General features: G+C 36.4%; 1 protein-coding gene across 5 annotated transcripts in view; it reads right to left on the reverse strand.

Moving 5' to 3' along the window:
• The window catches only part of SBF2 (SET binding factor 2), a 272,165-nt gene that overhangs the window by 123,124 nt on the left and 124,071 nt on the right, over nucleotides 1-24,970 (reverse strand). For all 5 annotated transcript variants that reach the window (XM_065683019.1, XM_065683018.1, XM_065683021.1 and 2 more), the window contains exons 4-6: nucleotides 13,746-13,856; nucleotides 11,958-12,068; nucleotides 10,104-10,209 (exon numbers count right to left, since the gene is read on the reverse strand). In XM_065683019.1, the coding sequence (XP_065539091.1) occupies nucleotides 10,104-10,209; nucleotides 11,958-12,068; nucleotides 13,746-13,856 (328 nt within the window). The remainder of the gene's footprint in view (nucleotides 1-10,103; nucleotides 10,210-11,957; nucleotides 12,069-13,745; nucleotides 13,857-24,970) is intronic.

Below are 24,970 nucleotides of genomic sequence, written 5' to 3' on the forward strand. Positions count from 1 at the left end.
CTCCAAACTGATGCCTACATGGCAAACTGTTTGAAAGTAAAGGCGGATTTCTGCTTAGTCACCAACATTACATTTTAAAAGAAAGAGCAGTAAATATTTTTCAAACAACAAGATTCGTTTTAAAATTTCATGTTAGGAATCAGGAGAACTATTACAACAAAGAAATATTACCTTTTCTGACCACAGATTCAAAGCTGTGGCAGGATGAATAGAAAGCAAAGTTATAACCATAACTTTCTAGAGAGTATTGGAAATTATTCTGCATATAAGCTAATTAGTGAAGTATGTAACCTAACAGGAAAGTGTCATATCAAAATGAAATTCTTATATTTATGCACTCATTGTCAATCTCAACAATTCACTGTATTAAAAACTGTCTTGGAATAAAGCCTGAAAAACCTTTACACTTTAATAAGAGCCTTTTTATGGGACTTAGCCATGTTAGCTGGTAGCATAAAAATCTGCCATGGTGATGTACACTTAACATACCAGCATATCACAGAACCTGATCTTGACAGCTTAATCTTTATTTACTCATACGCATAAGATGCAAGCCAGAATTCCTGAAAATACAGGTATATTCTAAAGGTATGAATTCAGTACATTTTACTTTCATCAACACAAGAAGCATATGAAAATACTTAATGACTTTCTACTTTGGTGATGGATATTTTTGTCATCTCTGCAGCTATGTATAAAACAGCAGTTCTCGAGTGATCTGAATCAAACTACAATGACTAATTTCAGACAAATACATGGCTTATTTATTTACATAAATTTAAACGCAAGTATTTCACTCATAGCTAGGAATAAAGCCAACAGGCAAAACAGAGAATTAAACTCACAATATTATGATTAGTTGCAGTAAGAAAATGAACAGTATAATATATAGGAAAGACCCCCATGTGCAAGAGATTGTAAAATATTCTTAGTAGAAATACTCCAAATTAAATCCTTATGGAGTAAATGGGTACTCATAGTTTGACTGGATTCATTTAAAGCAGAAAAATGTCCTTTAACAAAACAATGCAGGGCAAGACTAATACCATTATGATCCTTAGAAAGAAAATATCTAAGAATGAGAAGAGTATTGTCATTCTTGAACTGTACACAGGAAAAATGGTCAAGGATACACAAGAAACTGCAAACATACTGTTTCCTGTCTAAGGACTATAAAGTCTTTCTCAAGGGATATAACTACCGAAGCATTACATTAATGGAATCAAATAAATGCAAAGACAACATGAACAAAGAGGTGACTGATTAGGATGTTCAGTCAGAGCTATCTTAAGCCACCACTGGTTCATACTCATGAAGCATAAACCCACAATTATTCAATTAAGGACACTGTGAAACACCATTACCATGAATAATTTAGGAAGTTGCTTTATTTTCGAAAAAGATCTTACTTGGATTCTCTGCAAAATGTTAAGCAATCTTTAAAAATTCTTTCTTTGTGAAATTATCTGAGCTTTTCCTGACCTCCTGAGACAGTGATACCTTCACCCACACTGCAACTGAACAGCAATACTTTAAAAATTATTTAAAAAATGAAAAAAACCCACCAATATATGGAAGGCAATTCCTATAGAACTTTTTTTCCTTTCTTCTCAGCACAAGTATTAACACTGAAGTTTTGAAATTTAAAGATTTGCAAGGTCTTATGATTTAACTGCTATCAAGTTTGCTTTGGAATAATGAGAAAAGTTATTTCCGCATTCATACCAGCAAAAGTAGAAAGTAATTTGTTCTGAATAGGAACTGCTTCAGTATTTTCTACAAGCAGAGGTAAGCTTCTTTTGCCTTTTTGAAATTCATTTGTCTTTTATTAGATATTTGCTGACTGGAGTTTACATTTTGCTCTTCACTGGAAAGTCAGATTTTTTCCACTTTTCTGAGAGATGTTTTCTGAAGTCCTAGTATAAATAGAAAACTTGTCTCTTCTCAAATATGTCAAAAGAAATTTTCACTTAAGAGTTTAAAAATTCATCTAATTGTTACAGAGCAAAGTTATATATCATTTTAGCATTTTTCATCTTACTTGAGAAGCTTCCTTTTACAAAACAGCTCATTAACTACAGCACTTTACTAAATACACAGTAGTATTTACTTATGTCAGATAAATTTTCTTTCTGAGACTTATAATTTTCTTAAAAATCAGCTACTACATATTTTGTTTCATTAACAGAAGCATTAGTAAAACAAGTTTGGACTGGGTAAAAAGTAAGCGAGCATCTTATTTCATGTGCTCCGCTGTTCTGCAAAATAGCGAACACTGCAAGAAATATTGGTCACTGCCAACACATTTCAGAATCCTGCCTCCTGACAGCTGGCATCAGGGCATCAGCATTACACTGGTAGATGACAGAGCTCTTAGTGTATCCACACATGCCAAACAAATGCAAAACCACTGAGCAGCAGGTACTGAAGGAATAGTTTGATGTTACCTGACTGCAAACTGCTCTAATGGCTGTCATTGAAAGGGATGGTCTTATCCCACCCACATGATGCTGCTGCTTTCTTCACGCTGCATTAAAGCTTAAGCAGTCCAAGGTGAGCTAGTTCAAGATGGAAGAGTGGCGGATCTGTTTTCATGACAGCACTTGACTACTAGACCAATTTAACCACAGCATCAAACCATAATATGAGACTGCTGACAGAAAACAGATGTGACTTTTCCTCCTTACACCCTTCAAATATTTTCTGTAAACTTGGTGAGACAAAACACCAGGATGGGTGAGCCAAGTACCACTTCAGCACAGGAGATGGGTCAAGATTATGCAGCTGGATATAGACATTCACAAATGGGGTCAGCTGCCTGGCAGTTTATGCTGCTGGGGAAATGAAGCCTCAGTGACTGTCCATGCAGTGCACCTAGTTGGGAGTGCATAAGAGTCCCTGTACTAAATTCACTACCACAATATTCTTTCATTTCCAACAGCATCTAAAAGAATACTTCCTTTTTGTTCCCCTGTTGCAGCAGTAAGGGCCCATTACCAGTAAATGCCACATCAAATCCCTTGGTAATCTATTTGTTCTTTGACAGACTACACAAATCTACGTGGAAAGCTTGAATGGCAAATTCTCTTTTGCTGGGTTAGAGAGCTAATCGCAGCTCACTGACCATTGGGATTTAAACTGAAACTACAACATAAGCCAGCACCATCCACTCATGCAACATGTGGTGCCAGGTTCCACAGCCTGAAGAGCATATAACTCATTAAGATCAAAGAATGATTAGAAGTTTCTTGATTATATACTTCAATAAAACTGTCTTCCTTTAATTTAATCATACATGAATTCCAACAAAGGATGTATATATACACTCATTACAAGATACACGACATCTCATGGAAAGAAAACAAATTGAATGAGTTGGGTAAGAAGTTTGTAAACAACTTGACAGAGATAACAAACAAATCTGGTTCATGTGACTGAAAACATGAGGTATGTGCAGAAAGCGTACCACATCCACACTTTGTGCATCTCAGACTTTGAGGCACTACTATACTGAAAATGCTGTATTTGGTCCCTTCATATGCTGTGCAGATTAAATCTCTCACTGCTTAGCCGCCCTTACATTATTTCTGAACATAATGAAGTATTAAAATGCAAAAAATTCTTGCTCTATGTTGAAGACACTAGGATTTTCTTAGTCAACAAGTTGAAGCCAGCTCACATGCTGACTGTGCAGTGACCCTTTCATAATGTTTCCCAGCCATACAAATACACATATATATTTATCAGGAATGTCCTTTCCCATTTATACAGTAATTTGATATAGTAATCTCTTGGCATAAAGTACACTACGTAAGAGGCTGAACACTGTACCTCCCCCAAACCAGAATTAAAATAATGAGAAACTATTATATTACAGAAAACATACTTAAACATGTCAACAAATATAGTCAAAAGCAAAAATTCTGGATATTTTAATATATCCTGGATATAGAAATATGGGACTGAAAGATCTATAAACAGTGAAAGAGTCTAGCCTTTTTCCATCAGGAGTATATCAGACAACCCCAAATTGAACAAGCTTCATCTTAAATGTATTTCTATATAAGATCCATCTGCCTCAGGAAGTATTTAAGGTGTAACAAGTAAGAGTGCAGATCGATAAAATAATATAAAATAATAACTCTCACTATAAAAAGTGAAGTCAAAGAGACTTCAACAGGTAGCCATGGATACCCCTGTTCAGTTAAACATTAAGCTGAAGAAGAAAAATTGTTGTAGACTCAGAGGTCTTTTGGGAGAGTTGAACAAGAATTGACCAAGCTATATATCAAAGTGGGCTGTTAAAGATTAAGCCACATGCCAAGATATTATGTTTACAGACATAAAGGTAAAAACTTTTCACATATTTTTACCCACAGCCTGAAGAAATACTCAAACTCCTAAACATTAATATGTATCAGTTGTTCCACAATTCATGTTTAGATGACCAACCTGATCTGTCCCTAAAGTAGGCCTACTTAGAGTACAGGGTTGGACCTTTTGACTCTCAGGGGTCTGTTCCAACTTATATTATTTATAGTTCTATACAAGCTCCTCCATCATGGCAAGAGCCAAGGAATTCAGGCATCTAATCCTTCTATGAAGGATCAACTGCCCAGTCAATCAAGACAACCAGCTTTGCTTTCCCTAGGCACAAACTACTGCAGATAACCTTTGACTTTCACAGTAACTTTCACAGGTTACTGCAGATTAACCTTTCACAACCATGACTGCCAGCTCTTACTTTCGTAACTTCAGCCACCATAGCTAGCTGTGTACTGGGCTAGCAGAGGAAATTTCTGGGTTTATCATTCTTAAAAAGAAAAAAAGGTAAAATTTATTTAAAGTTATTAGCAATAATATAAGCAGGAGTAATTAGCAGCTAAACACATTATGATCTGTCACTAACCTTATGCTTCTTTATGAATAATTATCCTGGAGTTTAACTAAAGACCACATACATCTATTTTACAGCAAAAAGAAACTAGAAGCGAGTGTCATTCCTGTAATATGCCACTAGCCAACATGCACCCTTTCACTTATAGTCAAGCCAGCATTGAGGTTCTGTATGCTGAACTCTACTGTCCTCTGAAACTGAAGAATTAAGTAGTTCCAGTCACAGTACTGGAAGTGGAAATCTTTTAACACAATTGGGGTCTTTGTCAAACAGCACTGTGTAATCCAGAATACAGTTCCTCTACTTGATTTACACATTCTAAAAAGCTAAAAGAACCAGCAACTGTGAAAGTTAAAGACTATCTGTGAAGGAGCAACAAGATGATTTATGCCAGCTTACAAGAAAGTCACATTCCAGGGTCACTGAGAACAGAGACTGGAACCAATATCCACAAGCATAAAACTGCACAATTGGGCTGTGCTTCTGGAAAAAGCAAAATATCTGCATCCTGCTTCCTACTGACTATCAGAAATGCAAAATGGTGTTTTGATGTCCAGTCCATAGGTAAGGATCTGGGTCAGACAGGTACGCTGACAGGCAAAAGTATCTTTGCAACATGGCTCAGGCAAGGACCAAGGCCATAGCCTGAGTTTCAGTATGGCATCCAAGCTAAGAGGTCAACAGACCCCTCATTCTCACATCTTTCCCACAGCTCCTTCCTCAACAGTGAGAACGAAAGCTGCACAGCTGTGCTACATCAACGTTGACCTTGAGCACAGGCAGCTCAGCCCTGCAAGTAGAGGTTCATTGGGCTGATGATGAGCTCAGGGCCCTGACACTAGCTTTCAAAGGAAATACTTGTAAGAACCAAGGACAGAGCCTGCTGAATTATCAGCCTAAATGGAGATTTCAAGTCTTGAGAGAGCAAAACCTAAGCTGAATGTTACTGGTACAACAACAGAACCACTTAAAAAAAAAAAAAAAGTGGGTTTTAATAAGTTAACAAAACCTGTAAAGTGCAAGTCATCAGTTCAAAATCCATCTACATGTAAAATATCTACTTCCAAATAGAGATGGAACAGCACACCTACATTAAAAAAGTAAATAAAATAATGCTGTTGTAATTAAGTAAGATCTTCTCCCAAAACAAATTTCTGAACACACAAAATGATAAAATATGACTTAATATGGCAGCACTGAGTAACCATACTGCCAGTAGAATGGAGAAGGCAAGCAGGATTGAGGTTTGGAGAAATAAAGAGCTTACAGCAGAAACACAGGAATGTATTGTCAATAAAGTGAAAGAGAAGTGAAATATAACCAAAACATCCTTTGGGAGAGCCTGAAGAAGACTACTGTGTTTTGAAACTTTTATACATACCTACCTTCTTACTAGCAGACAATGAGAAATAGAAGAGTACTGAAAGTCTTACAGCTACTACAGATAATTTTTAAAAGTAACTTTACAATTACTGTCTTTTGAGCTAATTCTTGTTGATGAGGTAATTTTTACGTGCAGTGATCCAGCTACAGGCCTGGCTTTCGTCATGTTATTCCCATATATTTACAAATCTTTTCATAATAAAAAAAAAAAAAAAAATTAACATGTCAAGCACTGCTGTGTCTTATTATTCCGCTTAAAATCTCCGGGGATGTCTTTCCCAACTGTAGTTTAACGCCGAAATAAAAATAAGGTCTATTTTCAGATATGCTGCAAACTCGGTAATACAGGGAGGGTCATCCACTGACACAGTATTATCCTGCCAAGCAGAAAAACCATGATGAGACTACTGTTGCACAATATTTCTCAAAATAAATATTGAAATTACTTTTGTATCTATTCATAGTGCTGAATTTTGTCTTTCTGCCCATCTTCCTCAAAGAAAGAGCTATTTTTAAACAGGTAATTTGTACAGTTCCTACATATTTTTCTAGCTACTCTTCAATTTCCTCATAATAATTTAAATAGGATTGTACCAGCAGAGAAATAACTGAACATGTAGTTACTTGACAAACAGCCTAGTAAATAATTGTGTCCTAAACACAAGCATTTGATGGGAAAACAGCTGTCACCAAACTATCAAACACCACACTGGACAACAGAAATAGAATGCTTTTGCCCAGGTTGGTAGAGATAACTGCAGTCAGCTGCTGTTCAAATGGAATGACAGGAATAGAGCTAGTATGAATATAGTTTCAAAAAGCACAAGAAGCCTCTCAAAAGCTCAACTTTGACCTCCAGAGTGAAGGATTAGGCCTTGTCTGAGAAAACTAAACTTTTGCAAAGGATGAGCTCTTAGGTTCTACCACATCCTTCCGGACTCACTGCCTCTAATCTTTTCATAAGACTACATGAAAAATGAGAATAAATGAGAATTTACTTGAAACAGTCTGTCCATATTTCCAGGTCCTCTTTTTATATTCAAAAAACATTGCAAACAGACATATGTAGCTGTATTAATGACTTTTTCTTTTATTTTTTTAAAATCCAAACAGAAATTTAGCAGCATTAACAAACCTTGGCCTTAAGAAGACAATGACAGTCCACCACCTACATGTGAAAGGAACTATGTGATATTCTGTAAAGCATGTATACTATGAAAACATAAACATATTTTGTGTCCTTAAAGGCGATTCTACCATTGTGCTATAGTCCCAGACAGTTAAACAACACAAGAACTTTGAACTGGATATCAGCTGAGAACTGAGGCACAATCTCAAAAATAACGGCAGGAAATAAACTAACAAAGCAGAAGTCAGAAACAGGAGATGGGAGAAGTAAGTCCTTCTTGCAAAGGGTTCAAGTAACTGCTTTTAAAAAATAAATAAATAAAAGTACCTGTCAACTTGTTTGCCTGTTCCTTAATTTCAGACCTGTTCCCAAGCAACTACTACCATCCTCATCACACCAAAGAACAGGATACAGACAGGAAGATCTACACAAGACCATTAGGACAAGCTCTTCCTGATAGTTACTATGCCATGGCAGAAAAGAAGGGGTATTGACACAACTCTCTTTTTTCTACAAACTTGTACGATCCCTTTTGGGAAACAGGATACAAGCCTATAGCTTCTCTTTCTGAAGATTTGCCGAGTTTTATAATCACATGCTTTCTTGAATTTCTCTCTTCTTCAGGCCAGATGAAGTGTCACTGAACAGAACTGTGAACAATTTTCCTTTTGTATTTCCCTTTGTCTCCCCCTCCTTCTGCTGATTTTCATATCATTCTCTGAACCGTAACTGGAAAGGGCACCTGGTCAGCATGGGCTTACTGACTCCTGTATTTCTTATAAGCCACCAAAACCCAATAAAGACTGCACCTCCAAACATCCACTGTAACTAAGGGGAAGAAGAAAAAGCAGAAGAGCAGCAAACCCACAGAAACCAGACTGTTTACAGCAAAAAGGCTAATGGAGAATAGAAAAAGAAAGATGAGATGGTCAACAAAGAGTAAACTAGTGTTACAGATACTGGAAAGCGTATATGAGCTAATAAGAAATTAAACAATTTCAAAATACAAAGGTAAAAAATCACTGGTTGCTAACACAACAATCTAGGAGTTCTGTTTACACTCCAAACTCTTCAGTACTCTGCTATCGTATCTTCAGAAAGTTACATAACATCCATCTGTATACATTTTCCCATTAATAACATATGATTAATAATATTTACTTAAATCCTATGTGTGCAAAAACAATTTTACATTCTCATATGAAAGTTTTATAATTCAGTTTTATACACAAAGAAAGGAATTTTTAAAACCCCATTCTGCAAACATGCTCTTACTGAGAATCCAAAGAAAAGATGGTCCTCAGTTTTCTTTTCCATGTTTACATTCCCACTCTATAGAGATTCCCCTCTATAAATGTGATGCATACAATGACTTCAGATTATTTGCCTTCATTGTCTTTCTCAGACTGATCCCATGACAAAGTACTACAATCTCAATTTGCCTTACAAAAGCCAAGACATGGTGGCTAGCCTAACCAAGCACTACTTTGCTTTCTTTAACATTTTCACAACCATGAACTTGTAACAACTTTCACTACAATCACCAAAATCAACTACCTCAACTTAGGTATCACATACCACACTTGTAGAACAAACACACCATACCATATGGTGATCATACTACATATATGGTACTTCACATCATATTTTATATCTTCAGAAAAAGGGAAAAGTTGTCGGGCCTATCCATGTTTAAAACATTACCTGCAATCTGATCAGAGTAATCTTAATGAATTTGGACATAATAAGCCAAGTAAAACCTCAGGGACTGTGGTGAGGATAAGAAACATCTATACCATGTTAGCCGTGCTTTTTAATTTAAACTGCTATCAACAAAATAATAATATTCCTTTTGGAATAATATTCTTTTTGTAAGGATATAATTATATCTTAACAGTAGTACATGGCATTGTGCTCATCAGATCTGGTACTGTTTCCTGTGACGTAAGCCCTTACTCCTCTTTACTGCTCTTTTTTGAGTCTGCATCGATTCTCATAGTCCATTTATTATAGGACACATATTCTGAGGCCATTTGATTATTTGAGACTAAGCAAGGTTAATGACTGCTACAGGTCTCTGCTTCAAGTTCACTTCATAAACCCATGGAAAGATGACTGAGTGTTAAAATTTAATGAGACATATCAGATTAGTATTGAGGTATCCAGACAATAGCGACACAATGTTGTAATTGTAACAAACAAGTAAAGAATTTTATTAGTATTGTGTTAGATGATCTTGAAAGACAGGGAACAACAGGTAACAACAGAATAATACGAATTCCACATTGGTACCAATATCAGTTCATGGTATTTTTTTCTACTAACCTTTTCAGTTACACTAGTTTTATTATTAACTTCCTTGGTTTTGTTTGTAGTTTCTACAGTATTGAAAGGGTGGGCAATCTTTTCACATGAATGTTTTCATAATTAAACAGAGGCCAGGCTTACTCCTGCTCACAGTACACTTACAGATACTAGATAATATTGGAGATAACCTACCACAAGCAGGATTTACAAAAAGGTTATATGAATGTCTGATGAGGGTATAACAACACCATTTGTCATTTTTTCAGGCAAAAGAAATTAATATTTACTATGTAGCTTTCCCAGCACATGATCTGAACTGAATGAGACAGAAAACACCTCATTCTGTAATTTAGAAATAGACTTTTTTCAAAGCAGACCTAGACATACCCAGTTGCTGAAAGAGAAGAGCCACACTGGTGCCTGTAACAGGAAGGCTATCATGTAGAGGAGTCTGTATCAGCTGTCGGTCTCCAGCTCCCAAAGAAAACAACTTCTGTAGAAAGAATTACTTTTTAATTGAGTATAAATGTAATTTATATAGAATAAACAGGCTGTTTCATACAGATCAGTGATTCATCCTGCACAAATTATTTATTTTTCATACAGCAGTTTAATGTCAGTAAGAATAACTGAATTGACCTACAGACATCTGAAATACAATTTCAGGACAATGCTCCTTGAATGGACTAGCATTAGTTTGTGCCTTCCTTGCATTTACATTTAATTAGTTAAGTAGTAATGGCTTTGAAAACATTCAATATTACATTTTCAATAATACATTAAAAAAAAAACCTTCCAGAAGAAAGCCCAAAACCAAAACACAAACCTCCCAACTACTAAAACCGGAATAACTTATTTTCTAAGTGAAGTTTTTCGATATCTACTGTCTGCATACACGTTTTAAATATGAACATACTTGTGATACATGGGAAGAGGACACTTTTGCTACCCCTATGTTCCTGCTCTGCGTACTAAAGTAGAAGTAAAACTTTGGTTTTAATTAAAGCAGACAAGCATGACTTTTTGTCCCTCTTCTAGCAGAAGGAAGAGCTCCTGGGTAAAGCTACATTTCTAGACAGAGGGGAGGGGGGGCTGGGTGGAAATGGACAGAAGAGAAGCTAGATGCTCAAGTGAATCACCAAAACCTGTAATATGAGGTTCAAATACCACTGGAAAAGAGGGTTTCTGATAAGGAGATACAATCTAACTACTTCCCTTCAGAACCAAAAGGCTGAGAATGCAAAAAAAAAAAAAAAAAATGGTTGCCTGATGAGTAATAGGGTAGAGACTATGCTGAGAGGACATTTTGGCACTTAAAGCACTAAGAGAAATTCCAAAGTAGCCAGGGCTATGGGAAAATCAGAAAAGAATTAGGGATTTGTAAGATTTCAAGAAGGTTGTTAATGCATAGGTAGGGTGGGAAGCGTGAGAAAACGTGTATGAAACTGACTTTAGAATATTGCCATTTGCATACTCAGTTTCCAGGTGCATTTCATGATAAGAATACAATTTCCCAGTACTGTTACAGCCTAAAGTGAAGGCAAAACAAGTTAAGACCCAACTGGCTTGTCAGAAACACACAAATGTAGAAGAATAGTTTATTTAAATCAAATCAACATACAAACCTGACTTTCTGCTTACAGAGAGCATAGGTAAAACACAGAAAGAAGTGTCTTTGTTTAAAAAAACTTTTTCTTACTTTTAATGCATCGGCTACCTGGAATATTTAATTACCTCTGAGAAAACTGTATTTAAGTTACTTTTTAAGTGTTTTTTCCATATTTTATGAAAACAGATATTCAAACTAATTACCAAAGAAAAGACCAGTAGAATCCTGAACTGCATCAAGGAGAAGACATGGGGAAATAGACTAAAGTGAAGGACATGTTAACAAACGGCAAAGAAAAAAACCCTTTAAAAAAATCTTTAGCTAGCAGAAATATTCCTGAACGCTCATTATTATTAAGAACTAAACCTATGCAAACTGCATGATTTGTTACTGTGGCTTGTAAAGAGCCAACTCAGTGACAAAATTAACCCTTTGACCTTATCTTGGAATGGAATTTTTGCTGTCTTTAGAAGACAGGCCACAGGGAAAGCCCTCACAGGCCACAGTGAAAGCACCCAGCTGAACTATGATCTTTTTTCCTTCAAAAGTATTTCAAGAATTTATTTTTTGTTTTCTTCATAAATTAAATTAACTGGAAAAATACTTGTTTTTTTTTTTTCCTCCCCACTTACCTGAGACCCTCCAGAAGCAGGGACAAGGCATGAACACAGATTCGCAATGAGTGTCTCTAGTGACACATTCAGGCTATCCACATACACAGTATAGATCAGGCCAAGGCAAGCCTAGAAAGGTACACAAAATGCATTAGACTGCTATACGGGGAAGGCAGATGTCAAATTACTTGAAGATCTATGCATATAATTTTTTTAAAATGCGTGTGTCTTAATAGTTGTTAATGTAGCGGAGTGATTTCCAGTGAAGACAGGGTAATTTGCTACAAAAGCAATCGTCCGTTTTAAAAAATAATTTGGCTATTTAGAAAGGATGTATGGTGCTGGCAGGTGTAGGTATATTCTTTGTTTAAAAGCAAAACCACGTTTAAAATTTGTGCTTCGTTCATCACACAAAAAGTGTTTTACTAGAAGTTACTTTTAAAAAATACAAAAGCAGTATAGCTTTATCTGTGCTTTGAATCCTATGGATCTAAAACTGACTTGTTTCCAGAGCAGAAGACTTTGATGAATCAATGAGCTTTTCAGACTCAAAAAGACTAGCATCAGAGATCAACACTTCCATACATCACTTAACTTATATTGAAACAATTAAGAATGTAAGTACATTTTAACATTAACAGTATATTTAGAGTTCAGCATTTTGGTTGGTTTTTTTTTCATGGATCCGGTTTTGACTGAGAAATGTCAGATACAACTATCATTTTTACTAATACTTTAACACAAGATGATTCAACACTGCATTCTAAGAAGCCTTTGATAGAAAAATGAAATAAATTACTTAGTTATTAGCATCCTTTTGGTGTCCTTTATCTATTGTTATTCTGATAAATCAGTAAATATTTTAGGAATTCTCTTAGAAATAATTCCAACAGTAACTCTTCATATAACACATAGTTAAGCTGTGAAACTCCTTGCCACGGGTTGTTGTAAAATCTAAGCGTTAAGAAACTGCACGAATTATACGAAAAAAACCCACACAACTGACACCTCTGGTTCAGGATGTTATTTAACTATAATTCACACTGAATTAGGAAAGTATTTTGTGGAATTATTTCTACAGGCTGCCCTATTTTCACACATTGCTTTGCATTTGCCATGGGCCATTATCAAAGACAAAATGCTGGACTACATGGACTTTTAATCTCACTTGGTACAATCATTCTTAATGTCTCATGACAACTTAGCTGTTGAATGATTTCCTCCCTTTGATCTGTAAACTGAACTATATTTGTTTCTGTTAATATGTATTAGCTTAATAAAAATTTAAGCTTTTCATTTATCTCAGATCAGTCATATTTCATCAGCTGAAAGTAATCCAAGATTCTAAATCTCTGTCATGCATCTTAATTTGACCTAGAAGAGGCTCTGACATTCTACCTCTCATACGGAGAAAAACTAGAGTTTTGCCATTCATTTGCCATTATATATTTAATCAAATATTGTAAATGCCTTGTTTTTACCTGAGCAAGAATGGTTTGGTCCTAATAATTCCCTTCTTCATTATACAGTAAATTGAGCCCAGAAAAAAAAATGAAAATCTCTATTTCATCTTCTGTGAAAATTTAAAACTGCTTGGAGGGTAAAAAAGCACTGCTTTAACCTATGGGGGCTATTTATACTGTCACAGACATTGAATTTTATCTAGTTCAATCTAAGACTACCTTTGCTTTTAAATTCCCAATTCAATCCTGAGATGTTTTAAATCAAAAGTACTGTCACTGCTTCTCATTAAAACCAGATTTGTCTGCTGGCATATATCATAAATGGCAATTGCAAGTTCTTTACCCTGAAAATTTCTGGATAATCTAGTCTGGACACCAACACCAGACTTTTAGGAGCAAATACTTCTGCAGGTGGAATTAAACCAGACTCCTCTTCACCTTCAATTTCTTTTCCCTTGAAAACAGAAACACTTCAATTAATAAGAAGAAATCTCATGCTGAAATGTTAGCATTCTCACGAAAAGTTAACATTTCTCAAAGCTTTATTAAAGAAAATGCATTATTTGAAACTGGTAATGAAGTCAACTAACAGGAGTTGTTAAAACTCATCTGGGAATTCATGCATCAATGTACGTAAAATAAAGTTCTTCTAGACAGCAGTTTAACATGACAAAGTTTCACATTAAATGCTCCCTGTTTTCGTGCGTTAGATAGTGAAACTGATTACAGAATAGGATCCTTTCACATCAAAGTGTTGGCTGATTTGCCATCAACCGTAATCTAAACACACAAATAACATATTTCATAAAAGAATGTTTCATTGTCCTACACATTCATGTATTAAATTTCTTACAGAAATTCCACTAATGTCACAACTAAAACGATCTATGAAGTAACCTCCAGCCTGACCCATTGAATTTGGAATCTAGAATTTCTTCACAAGAAAACTAATTCAGATTTCTCAACAAAATCTTTCCAACTTCTAAGACACCAAGTTTCTGTTGCAAAAAGAAGACAAAAAAGGAAAGGTTCAGTGCAGATAACCTTGCAGTTGTTAATGATATTGTGCAAGTTGCTATAACCCACTAGCCAGTGCTGACATTTCAATCACAAATATTTTATTATTATTCATGGCCAAAACTAAAGATGTCACTAAATATTTTCATTTCTAGAATTCCACAAATCTTTGACAAATTGATTAACTAAGTTTTCAAATGACAGAAAGCCTGCACTTTCCAATTTTTTGCATGTAATTTTCTCCACTCCCACACCACCCACCAAATTTCTAAATACTTCATTTGTTCCTCACCAAGCATTCTTCTAAGCAAAAATCACTACACTATCTTAATTAGGACTACGAGAAAAATTACTTCCATTTCCATTCCCTTTCCATATGACAACATTCCATTCCTGCCTTCTATTTTTGTCATGTTACCAGTCAGCATTTCAGTTTATTAAAAAAAAAAAAAAAAAACAACAATCCAACATCACTTTTCTACTAAATGGAAGAAGCCTGATAGAAATGTTCTTAAATGCCAGGAATGCTGTGAGTTCATGTGCTTTATTTCACAATCTCAGTTTAGAATGTACGGTTTCTTTAAGCAAACGCATGTATCTAAATAAAAGCAGTTCAAACAATTATATAAGTACTTAAAAAGCTGACTTAATCCTTTTAATTATGAAAAACGTTCAGTTATAGTAAGCTTCATGTAGGAATTTTATTGATAGGAGAGTACAATCAAAAAAGTTGGAAGAGTACTGCCCTACAGCATAATTGTTCTAGTTGGAAACTAAGCAGCTTTCTTCAAGAGCAGTTTTGTTTTAACTAACCTAAATTACTTTCTACTCAAGCATAATATATAACAGTCCTACCCTGTCCAGTCCTGTCTGCACAGTCCTGTGTGCCTTGGTCAGAGACAAATGGTGGCAGCTGAAGACATTAGCAATCATCATCATCCATGAACCACTTAATCATTTCTGCCTCCACACCAAGACCTGCGTTTTATTACATAAATGCTTTCCTCAGTTCTAGCACCAAACTGAAAAGGTCACTCTGAAAAAGCCCAGTAGCTGGATATCAGCTACAAGTGGCACTGATAGCTGTAGGGCATTGAAGAGCTACTTCCTAACCTGACCTGCATGGCCCATTCACCCAAGTCAGAACTGGCCTTTCAGTTTTGCATCCTGAACATGGGCATGTTTCTTTTGGAAGCTGCTCAACCACAATCAAGTTCTGTGTCAACCTATGCTAAAGCACTGCTCACACACACCCCTCCGAGAGTAAGATACATAGGTATGTGTATATGTACATGCACCTTGGTGCTCTATTTTCATTATCATATAGACAAAAAAGGGCATGTAATTTTTTACATGTACACCAAAAGAAACTGAAACACTAAAAATATGCGTTTTATACACAAACTAAACAAGATTCTGGAGTTCCTGTAAAACTGTCACTGTGATTCTTCAGGCCATAAAAGTTAAGTGGTATTGATATATTCTATAAAATCCTTTTTCTCAGCAAGATATTTAAAAAAAACCCAAAACACACACACCAAATCCAAACATATAAGGATGGCTATACTGAGCCAGAAAAAAATTTTCATCTATAGCTTAGTGTTGTCATTCCTCCAGTGCATTCTCTCCCCACCTCCAGCAGCTCAGGAATGCCCTGACCTGGAGACAGCTTACTATCTAAAAAATAATTCTATATTTAAGTAAAAACGGCTTAAAAGGAGAGTACTTAGGTTTGTAATAACCAAGTTAGTTACCTAAAAGATTATGTATAACATTTTCAAACCAAATATAAAACAATTGGCATAGCAATATATATACACATACTTGGCTTTGTACATAAATTCTTACTTAAATGGCAATCACTACATACACAATGTACAGACTTAGTCTAGACTGCATCTCATTTCTAGTTTAGAATTTGTGATTTATAAATTAATAGAGAAACACAGTAACTCAACAGTCACATGCCCCACACATTCATTTATTTCCTTCCATCCATTATAATATTGACAGGGAGAGCTTTTACATTAATTACAGTTCCCTATCTCTACCCCCAAAATGCAGGAAGAATTTTTAAGTTATAGATCAGTGGTTACACACCACTAAAGATAAAAATCAACAAAAGTTTACCAACAAAAGTACCAACTGTTCTAAAGAGTCAATTATGAATTCTAGGCATAACAGCAACAGCTTCAGGCTAGCCTGACAATATTAGGAAAAATGAAATTAAAACATACTCCACATTTCTAAAGGCAAGGGAATATGGAAGTTTTTCTATATTCACATGGTACTAAGATAATGAAAATGAAGGGTGCATAGACAGGGAATAAAAGACCATTTTCATAAAATCCACTCAACATCAGATCAAGTCTTGAATTAATTCATAATTAGATTTAATTTAAAACTTTATGGGCACAACAGCAGCACAATATTGAATGGATAAATCATTTATACTACAAAAACAATCTCTTACTTCATAAAAGACTTACAGGAAAATGTAACGTGACTAGCCATATTTCTTCCACAGCTCAACATTCTGACAGGCACGCAGGCACATTATTAGGAGTCAGTAGACTAAGTAGATAATCATTTCAAACACATGACTTATAACATACTTTTCAAGCAAAGAATTAACAGCATAAGCATTCTGTAGCAATACTAAATGCAAAGTGGTAAAACCATAAACCTAATTCTTTCAATTTACAATTTTGCTCAGGCACATGTAAATTTCATCTTTTTCCCTTTTCTCATCTAGGAGAAAATATTCTCTAATAAAAACTAATAAAAGAGTTAGTTGAGGTTTTTTCCTCAATCAATACCTTTTAATTTTATAAATATAGCATTCCATTTACAACTAAATTAAGAATAGCTGCATGTTAAGGATACATAAACTGAAAGATTAATTTAAATTGGTTAGGTAAGATAATACTGGGTTTTTTTTTTTTCCTTAATCTAGTTGATTATTATAGGGGTTTTTTGTACTTATTTTGATTGGAAGATGATGACAATGGTACCTAGTACACTGTTATGGGGCTTCCCTGATATCTCTCATCTAGATTGTTGCCTTTTTTCTTGTATCATTAGAAGTAGCCATTTAACATACTTGTGACCTAAAGCGATGGGGTAAATGCACGACAACCAACTATCTGAACTAACAGCATCACTTTCTAGTTTATAAACTTAGTCAATAAAAATATCTGAATTAATGAATGCATTTGTGCAAGCATTTGAAAAAATCTCACAAAATAATACAAGTTCACATGACCAAGTAATTAAAAAAACCCCACATTAATCCCCTGACTGACAACCAACAGTTCAGAAAAATTAACTGTGATCAGCAGTTCATCATCGCTTTGCTATTTATTTGTTTGCTTGGTTTCTGAGCACAACTTGTTCCTCAGTTTAGCCAAGGGATGTTCATGGCATTAAGCCCAAACTAGACAAATTCAGACTAATTATTCAAGAATTTTTTTAATGAGGAAGTTACTGACAACTGGAGTTACCTACCAACAGATCAGGCATGATTTTCCAGATCCACAGGTTAGAAAAAGATTTAATATATTTCTAATAGATACAGTTAAAATCAGATACTTCTGGGTTTTATACACATTAAATACGGTTTTGTTTAATTTGGTGTCCTTTTGCTTTAGAAGCCCTGGAGTCCCTCTCCAGCAGCCTTGTAGGCCCCCTTCAGATACTGGAAGACTGCTATGAGGTCTCCATGCACAGGAGGTCTCCAGGCTGAACAGCCCCAACTTCCTCAGCCTATCTTCGTATGGGAGGTGCTCCAGTCCCCTGATCATCCTCGTGGCCCTCCTCTGGACTTGTTCCAACAGTTCCATGTCCTTTTTATGTTGAGGGCACGAGAACTGCACACAATACTCCAAGTGAGGTTTCACGAGAGCAGTGTAGCCATGTAGGTGTGCCAAATCAGTACCCACACCAGGCTATTTAAGGAGACATTAAAGGAAACGTAATGAACACTGCAAATCCATGAAGTCATACAATACAAAGTGCACATGCTTAGCTTAACAACATGTGACTGATACCATTTCAAAACTTCACTGCAGTCTCCTGCTTCTCCAGTATGCCCTATATGCACTACTCAGCATAAATTAAGCAGGCACAATGGTTAAATGAAGTAGTCCTGTGACATCTTGTACCTGATGCATTTTGCTTTATCACAAATATATATTCAGAGTTGAAAACTATGAGTTTCAGATGACATCTTGTATGGACAAGAAACAGCCTAAGTGTTTAGTGTCTACATTTAGCACCAAAGAGCATAGGAAATTTCTTTAGAGATATTCTGTGTGCTGGCTTGACAAAACAGAAGTAGTAACACTGCATGAAACATGACAAAAGCTCTACCAACTGAATTGACAGCAAAGCTGTTAGAAAGTCCTTTGCAGCAGGTCCTACACTTATTGCTTTGTTTTACTCTTTATATACTTTTTACTGCTGGCACCAATAATCTCACATATAAACTGGGCTCCTGAAAATCAAACCAAAATCCAAACCACCAAAGTAAAATGGTCATTCACAATTAGTATCAAGAAATAACAACACAAACAGCCACCATGATGAGCATGCTAACTGAAATAGGCTCAAAACAAACAATTGGTGGTATCTCTTCAAGCAACGGTTATTTGACTTAAAAAAACTCTTATGCCACAGAATGGTAGTAATAAAAATGCAGATAGGGTCACATAAAGACTGGGCAAGCTAATGGAAGTCACAGAGATTACTAAACATACACCAGGTATATTTGGCTCAGTGGGTCCTTGAACTGTAGAGGCAGCGGAGGGACCACTCATGAATATATTATATATGCTGTGTTCCTCTGTTAATCCCTAGACATTCACTCCTAACCATCCACAGAGACAAAACATTGTGCAAGATGTCTTTTCCTTCTGACCCCAAGTGATAACTCTTATGTTCTTCCAAGTAACATATGTAACGTATTTCAATGTATCTTATTTAATTATGCACTTTCACAGTATTATTTAGATTATAAAATAGTGCAACTTTTCAGCTATATTATTATATTCAGTGTTCACTGGTAGTCAACAGCTTCAAGACACATTCATTCTCTTGATACCTAAATTACACACACATGGGGCAGGAAATGGGTTAAGGGATTACAAACTTCTTTTTTATTTCCTTCTTTCTTTTCTCTCTGACTGAAGGACTTTGTCTTTAAGGACATTAAAAACTCTTACGCATTTATAGATATCTAAAACCTAAACTGACTTAGTATCATTCGTGGTTTTAGACTTGGTCTCAGGTATGTGGAATAGAGAAAAAAAAATTACAGCATTCACATTACAAGCAAATAGTTCTCTGTAGCTATGAATTCATTTCATTTCCTGTAGATCTATGTCAAAGTTTAAAAAAAATCTGTGGATCACCCAATATCTGATAAGGGTTGGTCTCACACTCCAAGTTCTCCCTCCTGTGGCAGTGGATTACAAAACGTAACTCTCTGCTTCCCACCCACTCACATAAAAGCCACTGCAAGTACAAGATCCCTACTGTCAATTGTATTCAGCTGACCCTGAATGTCCTTAAGTGCTACATGTACAAAATCAGCACATAAACGGACATTTTTATTCAAGACTCAATTTCAGCTTAAGAAATTATATTAAAACTTTTACTAGAAAAAAGGTGACTGATTTTGTGCTACTCCAGTGAAAAAGTGCAACTCATTTAAAAGACAAGATGTGGCAACCAAGAAAACAAATGACAGCAGACAATTTTACTCATATTATCCTTATCTTTTTTTATTCAACATTGCTCTGATCTAGCTCTCAAGCTTTCATGTTTCCTCTTGAACTTTTATGAACATAATTTTGCAAGAACAATCATTTCAAGATGTCAGCTCTGCTTCCAAATATTGACATTTTTCTTAAAAATAACAATCTAGCCAAAATCTACATTAGGAACTGAAGTCAATTTTTAAATAAGAAAATGACTCACCAATATAGTAAAAAAAAAAAAATTACTTCTACTGCTGAATGTAGTTGAGGTTAAGGGACTTACACAGCTTGAGAACACATCAGCATTTCCTGCATCAACACGGAGCTGAATTCTTGCACACATGAACCATAAGTATCCTTCCTTTCCTGTCTTTTCACCTCCAACTTCAGAAGTTAGTGTATTAAGATACATATGAATACATTGAATATGTATGAACAAATCTGTCACTTATCAAATGTCCAACACTGAAGGTTCCTAGACAAAGCAACTTCAAACTGTTATCCAACTCTCCAAGACTACCGGGTGTCCACCCAGTCTTCACCTACACTGGTTCTGACTTCCTTCAGTGGGAACCACTATGTCCTTCTGAGTCTTTGAACCATCTCTATGAATTGCCTTTGTTAGAACTGTGACTCACTTCCAGATACAAAGACAATCCAGGCATGCTGGCCATACATTTCCACGGCGGAGGCATATGCCACTGAAGTCAGTGGATTTAGTTCTTAATAATGTTGAGCAGAGAAAAATTAGGTTTCTCTTCCTGTCAAACTGAAGAAAATTTTAAACTGAGGCACGAAAAGAAAAGTTAGAAAACACATATCATTAGATGTAGCTTTGCAGTTGTGAAGGTGGAAGCTGGCAGGCATTTTCTGAAACTCGAAATCAAATGTGAACAGAAAGTGAAATTAGAATTGTACTTTTATTAATTCATCCAGTTCTAGAGAGAGAATGAACATCTCATTACGAAATTTTCACTCTAGTACATCACTGTGATTGCCAAAACCAGTTTGCCCCATGCAAAATTTTGCAGTGAAATTGTGCCAAGTTCAGCAAGCCCACTGTTTTTCTACTAACTGCTCAGCAAAGAAGATTTAGAAACCATGCATAATTTCTTACTTCAAGAAAAATTATTTAAAGTTTGCTTTAGTAATGTTGTGCCAATTGCTCATTTGGGACAGATCCCTTTCTCTCCATGTGATTTATTCTCTGCTGGTCTTATTTGCAGCCAAATATACTCTTAGTTGGTTTATTAACAACCAAAGGCCAAAAAACATTCATCATCAATTCATTTTATTTACTTTACAGATAATACAAACACACGTATCCAATAAATTCTAACACATGGATGAAAGTTAAAATAAACTCAGCTGATGCCTCCAGAATACAAATCTGCATCCTTCCTATAATCTGCTGTACTGAACTAAAACCACAGGTGAATGGATCAACATCATGGCTTGTCTATGTGCACAGAATCACACCACTGCAGCTAAACTTGTACTCGAATAATTATACCAGCACAAAAGAAATTATCTTGATTTTACAGAATCATAGAATAGCTAGGCTTGGAAAGGATCTTAAGATCACCTAGTTCAAACCCCCCATGCCATAGGCAGGGATACCACACATTAAACCCTGTCAACCAAGGCTCTGTCCTCAAGGTAGGGACCCCTTGTCCTATCACTACAGTCCCTAATGAAGAGTCCCTCCCCAGCATCCCTACAGGCCCCCTTCAGATACTGGAAGGCTGCTATTAGGTCCCCATGCAGCCTTCTCTTCTCCAGGCAGAACAGCCCCAACTTCCCCAGCCTGTCTTCATACGGGAGGTGCTCCAGTCCCCTGATCATCCTCGTGGCCCTCCTCTGGACTTGTTCCAGCAGTTCCATGTCCTTTTTATGTTGAGGACACCAGAACTGCACACAATACTCCAGGTGAGGCCTCACAAGAGCAGAGTAGAGGGGCAGGATCACCTCCTTCAACCTGCTGGTCACGCTTCTCTTGATGCAGCCCACGATACGGTTGGCTTTCTGGGCTGCGAGCACACACTGAAGCCAGCTCATGTTAAGTCTCTCATCAACCAACACTCCCAAGTCCTCCTCCATAGGACTGCTCTGAATCTCTTCTCTGCCCAACCTCTAGCAGTGCCTGGGATTGCCCTGACCCAGGTGTAGGACCTTGCACTTGTCATGGTTGAACTTCATAAGGTTGCCATCAGCCCACCTCACAAGCGTGTCATCCCTTCCCTCCAGTGTATCAACCAAACCACACAGCTTGGTGTCATTTCAAAACAGGATTAAAAAACCTATAGCAATGCACAGTAGGTATTCTATCAATAAAAAAGAAAATTATGCAAAGATTGCAAACATATCATAGAATGGTTTCGGATGGAAAGGATTTCAAGATCAACTAGCCCCAATCACCCTGCCATTAGCAGGGATACCTCCTGCTAGACCAGGTTGCTGAAAGCCCCATCCAACCTGGCCTTGAACACCACCAGGGATGGTGCATTCAAAAATTCCTTGGGCAGGCTGTTCCGGTGCCTCACCACTCTCATAGAAAAGAATTTCTTACTCGTATCCAATCTAAATCTCTCCAAAACAAGCTTTTGCACCCTGCAACAGCATTTTCCCTTGATTCAGAAAATTATTTGTGAATGTTCTGAATGTGACATTTTAGAGTTTGGGATTTTTATGATTTCTTTTTGCAGAGGAGCAGAGAGAGGAAGACAGTGTGAATGGCAGGAAATGGAAATGGAAGACTTGAGAATTATTACTTACGTGCATTTTCCAGAGGGATATATTTAATCTTAGCAACTTTGTGATCACAGTGTTTTAACATACACATCCTTAAGTCAACACACAAGAATGATACAATCTTGTAGTAAGATTTTTATAAACGAATGCTTGGGGTTTTGTGCTGACCTCATTGAGCAGATTTTTCGTAATGCAAGAAATGCAGTTGCACAGGCTCAGTTACCGGCATAAATCGCTTTCCAATTTGTTGATGGCAGGGTTGGGGAGAGAGGATAAATATCTTTTGAAGTGCACAGCAACATACAATTTGACCATTAAGTTCCCAAATGAAGCGAGTCAACATTTTTAAAAAAGATTCTATCTATGGTGCTCTTCCAAGCACTGTTAGTATAAATTCTAACTGTGCAACTGGTAAGAAGCACAGCTGAGGTCAGCAGAAGTATCTGCTAAGTCAAGTGTATTAAATCAAGTCTTTGTGTAACATCCAGAAATTGCTGTTAGAAATAAGAACCTTTTAGCAGACAGTGTATACAGCACACAGAACTATACGTATACATGTATTTATGAACATATGCATTTTTTTGATGGCTAAAGTTACAAAGAGTATATTAGTTTTATAGGTAAATTCTGTTGATTTGAGAGTCTTCTGAATACCCTTTGGCTGCTCAACAGCTTCCAGCTTCTGTCACCATTAAAATAAGCTAGGTATACTATTTCTTTGGCTGATGGGACAAAGTTTTCTTGAAACCAATGAGATTTGAAGGTCACAACAAGAATTAGAATACAGTAATGGGGAGGTGGGTACCCAACACCAGAAAAAAAATTCTTCAAGTCACTATGACAGAAGAAGAAATAGGGATGTTTTGACGTATTCTCCTCCTAATTCCTGCAGATACAAGTCAGTATGGCATCTAGCCCTATCCGCTAGAGCATCTAAATGGTGCCTTAAGCCAGCCAGAAATGTGGATCAGACCAAGCATGTGCTGGAGACATAAAAAGCTGGAAGGAGAAAACAGTGCAGTATCTCAGAACTCTTTACACTTTCTATTGGTAGAAACTTGAGGTCGGAGAGAAATCTTGCACACAGAACTCCCCTGAAACATACTAAAGGAAGTCTTTAAATGACAACAGCTTTACTATCATTAACTCATTATCAGACTGGCTCTAGTCACATACTCGTGTTCCAAACTCTAGACTCTGTCATGGTTTAAATACAGCCAGAATAACTCAGAACCATGCAGCCACTCACTCCCCCTCTTCTTCCACCCCACTCCTGGTGGGGTGGGTGGGAGATTCAAAAGAATGCAAACCCCAATGGTTGAGATAACAGTCCACTAACTAAAGTATAATACAAAACTGCTACTACTACCACCACTAATAATAATAAAAATAATAAGGGGAGAGAATATAAAACTAAAAAGGAAAGGAAGGAAAAAACCCAAACTCAAGTGATGCACAGTACACAATTGCTTATCACTCATGAACCAATACACAGTCCAACCCAAGCAGCGTTCTGCCCTTCTGGGTGACTCCCCCCAGTTTATATACTGGCACTGTGGTATGGAATACCCCTTTGGCTAGTTTGGGTCAGGGGTCCTGTCTCTGCTTCCTCCTGGCTTCCCATGCCTCTCCTCACTGGCAGAGCATGAGAACGAAAAGTTCTTGATTGGGGTAAGCATTACTTAGCAACAACCAAAACACTGGTGTGTTATCAGAATTGTTCTCAGAATGAAGTCGAAAACACAGCACTGCACCAGCCACTAAGAAAGAGAAAAATAACTGTTACAGCTGAACGCAGGACAGACTCCTGTTAAGGTCAAATTTTCAAATGTTTCGTTTTAATCTCAGACAAGGAACATATTCTCGTATAGCTTTAAGAAATGTAACTTGGACAACTGAGACTAGCATTGTAAAACAGAACAGCTCATGAAGGACTGTATGAAAAAGCTGTATCACCTGCATCCGTAGCATCAAGTGAGTTTTATTCCCATATTTAATGGAATAACACGTATTCACCTTCCTTGTGAGTACAGATATGGAG

The sequence above is a fragment of the Lathamus discolor genome, chromosome 6 (genome assembly GCF_037157495.1).
Source record: "Lathamus discolor isolate bLatDis1 chromosome 6, bLatDis1.hap1, whole genome shotgun sequence".
Classification (NCBI taxonomy): Eukaryota; Metazoa; Chordata; class Aves; order Psittaciformes; family Psittacidae; genus Lathamus; species Lathamus discolor.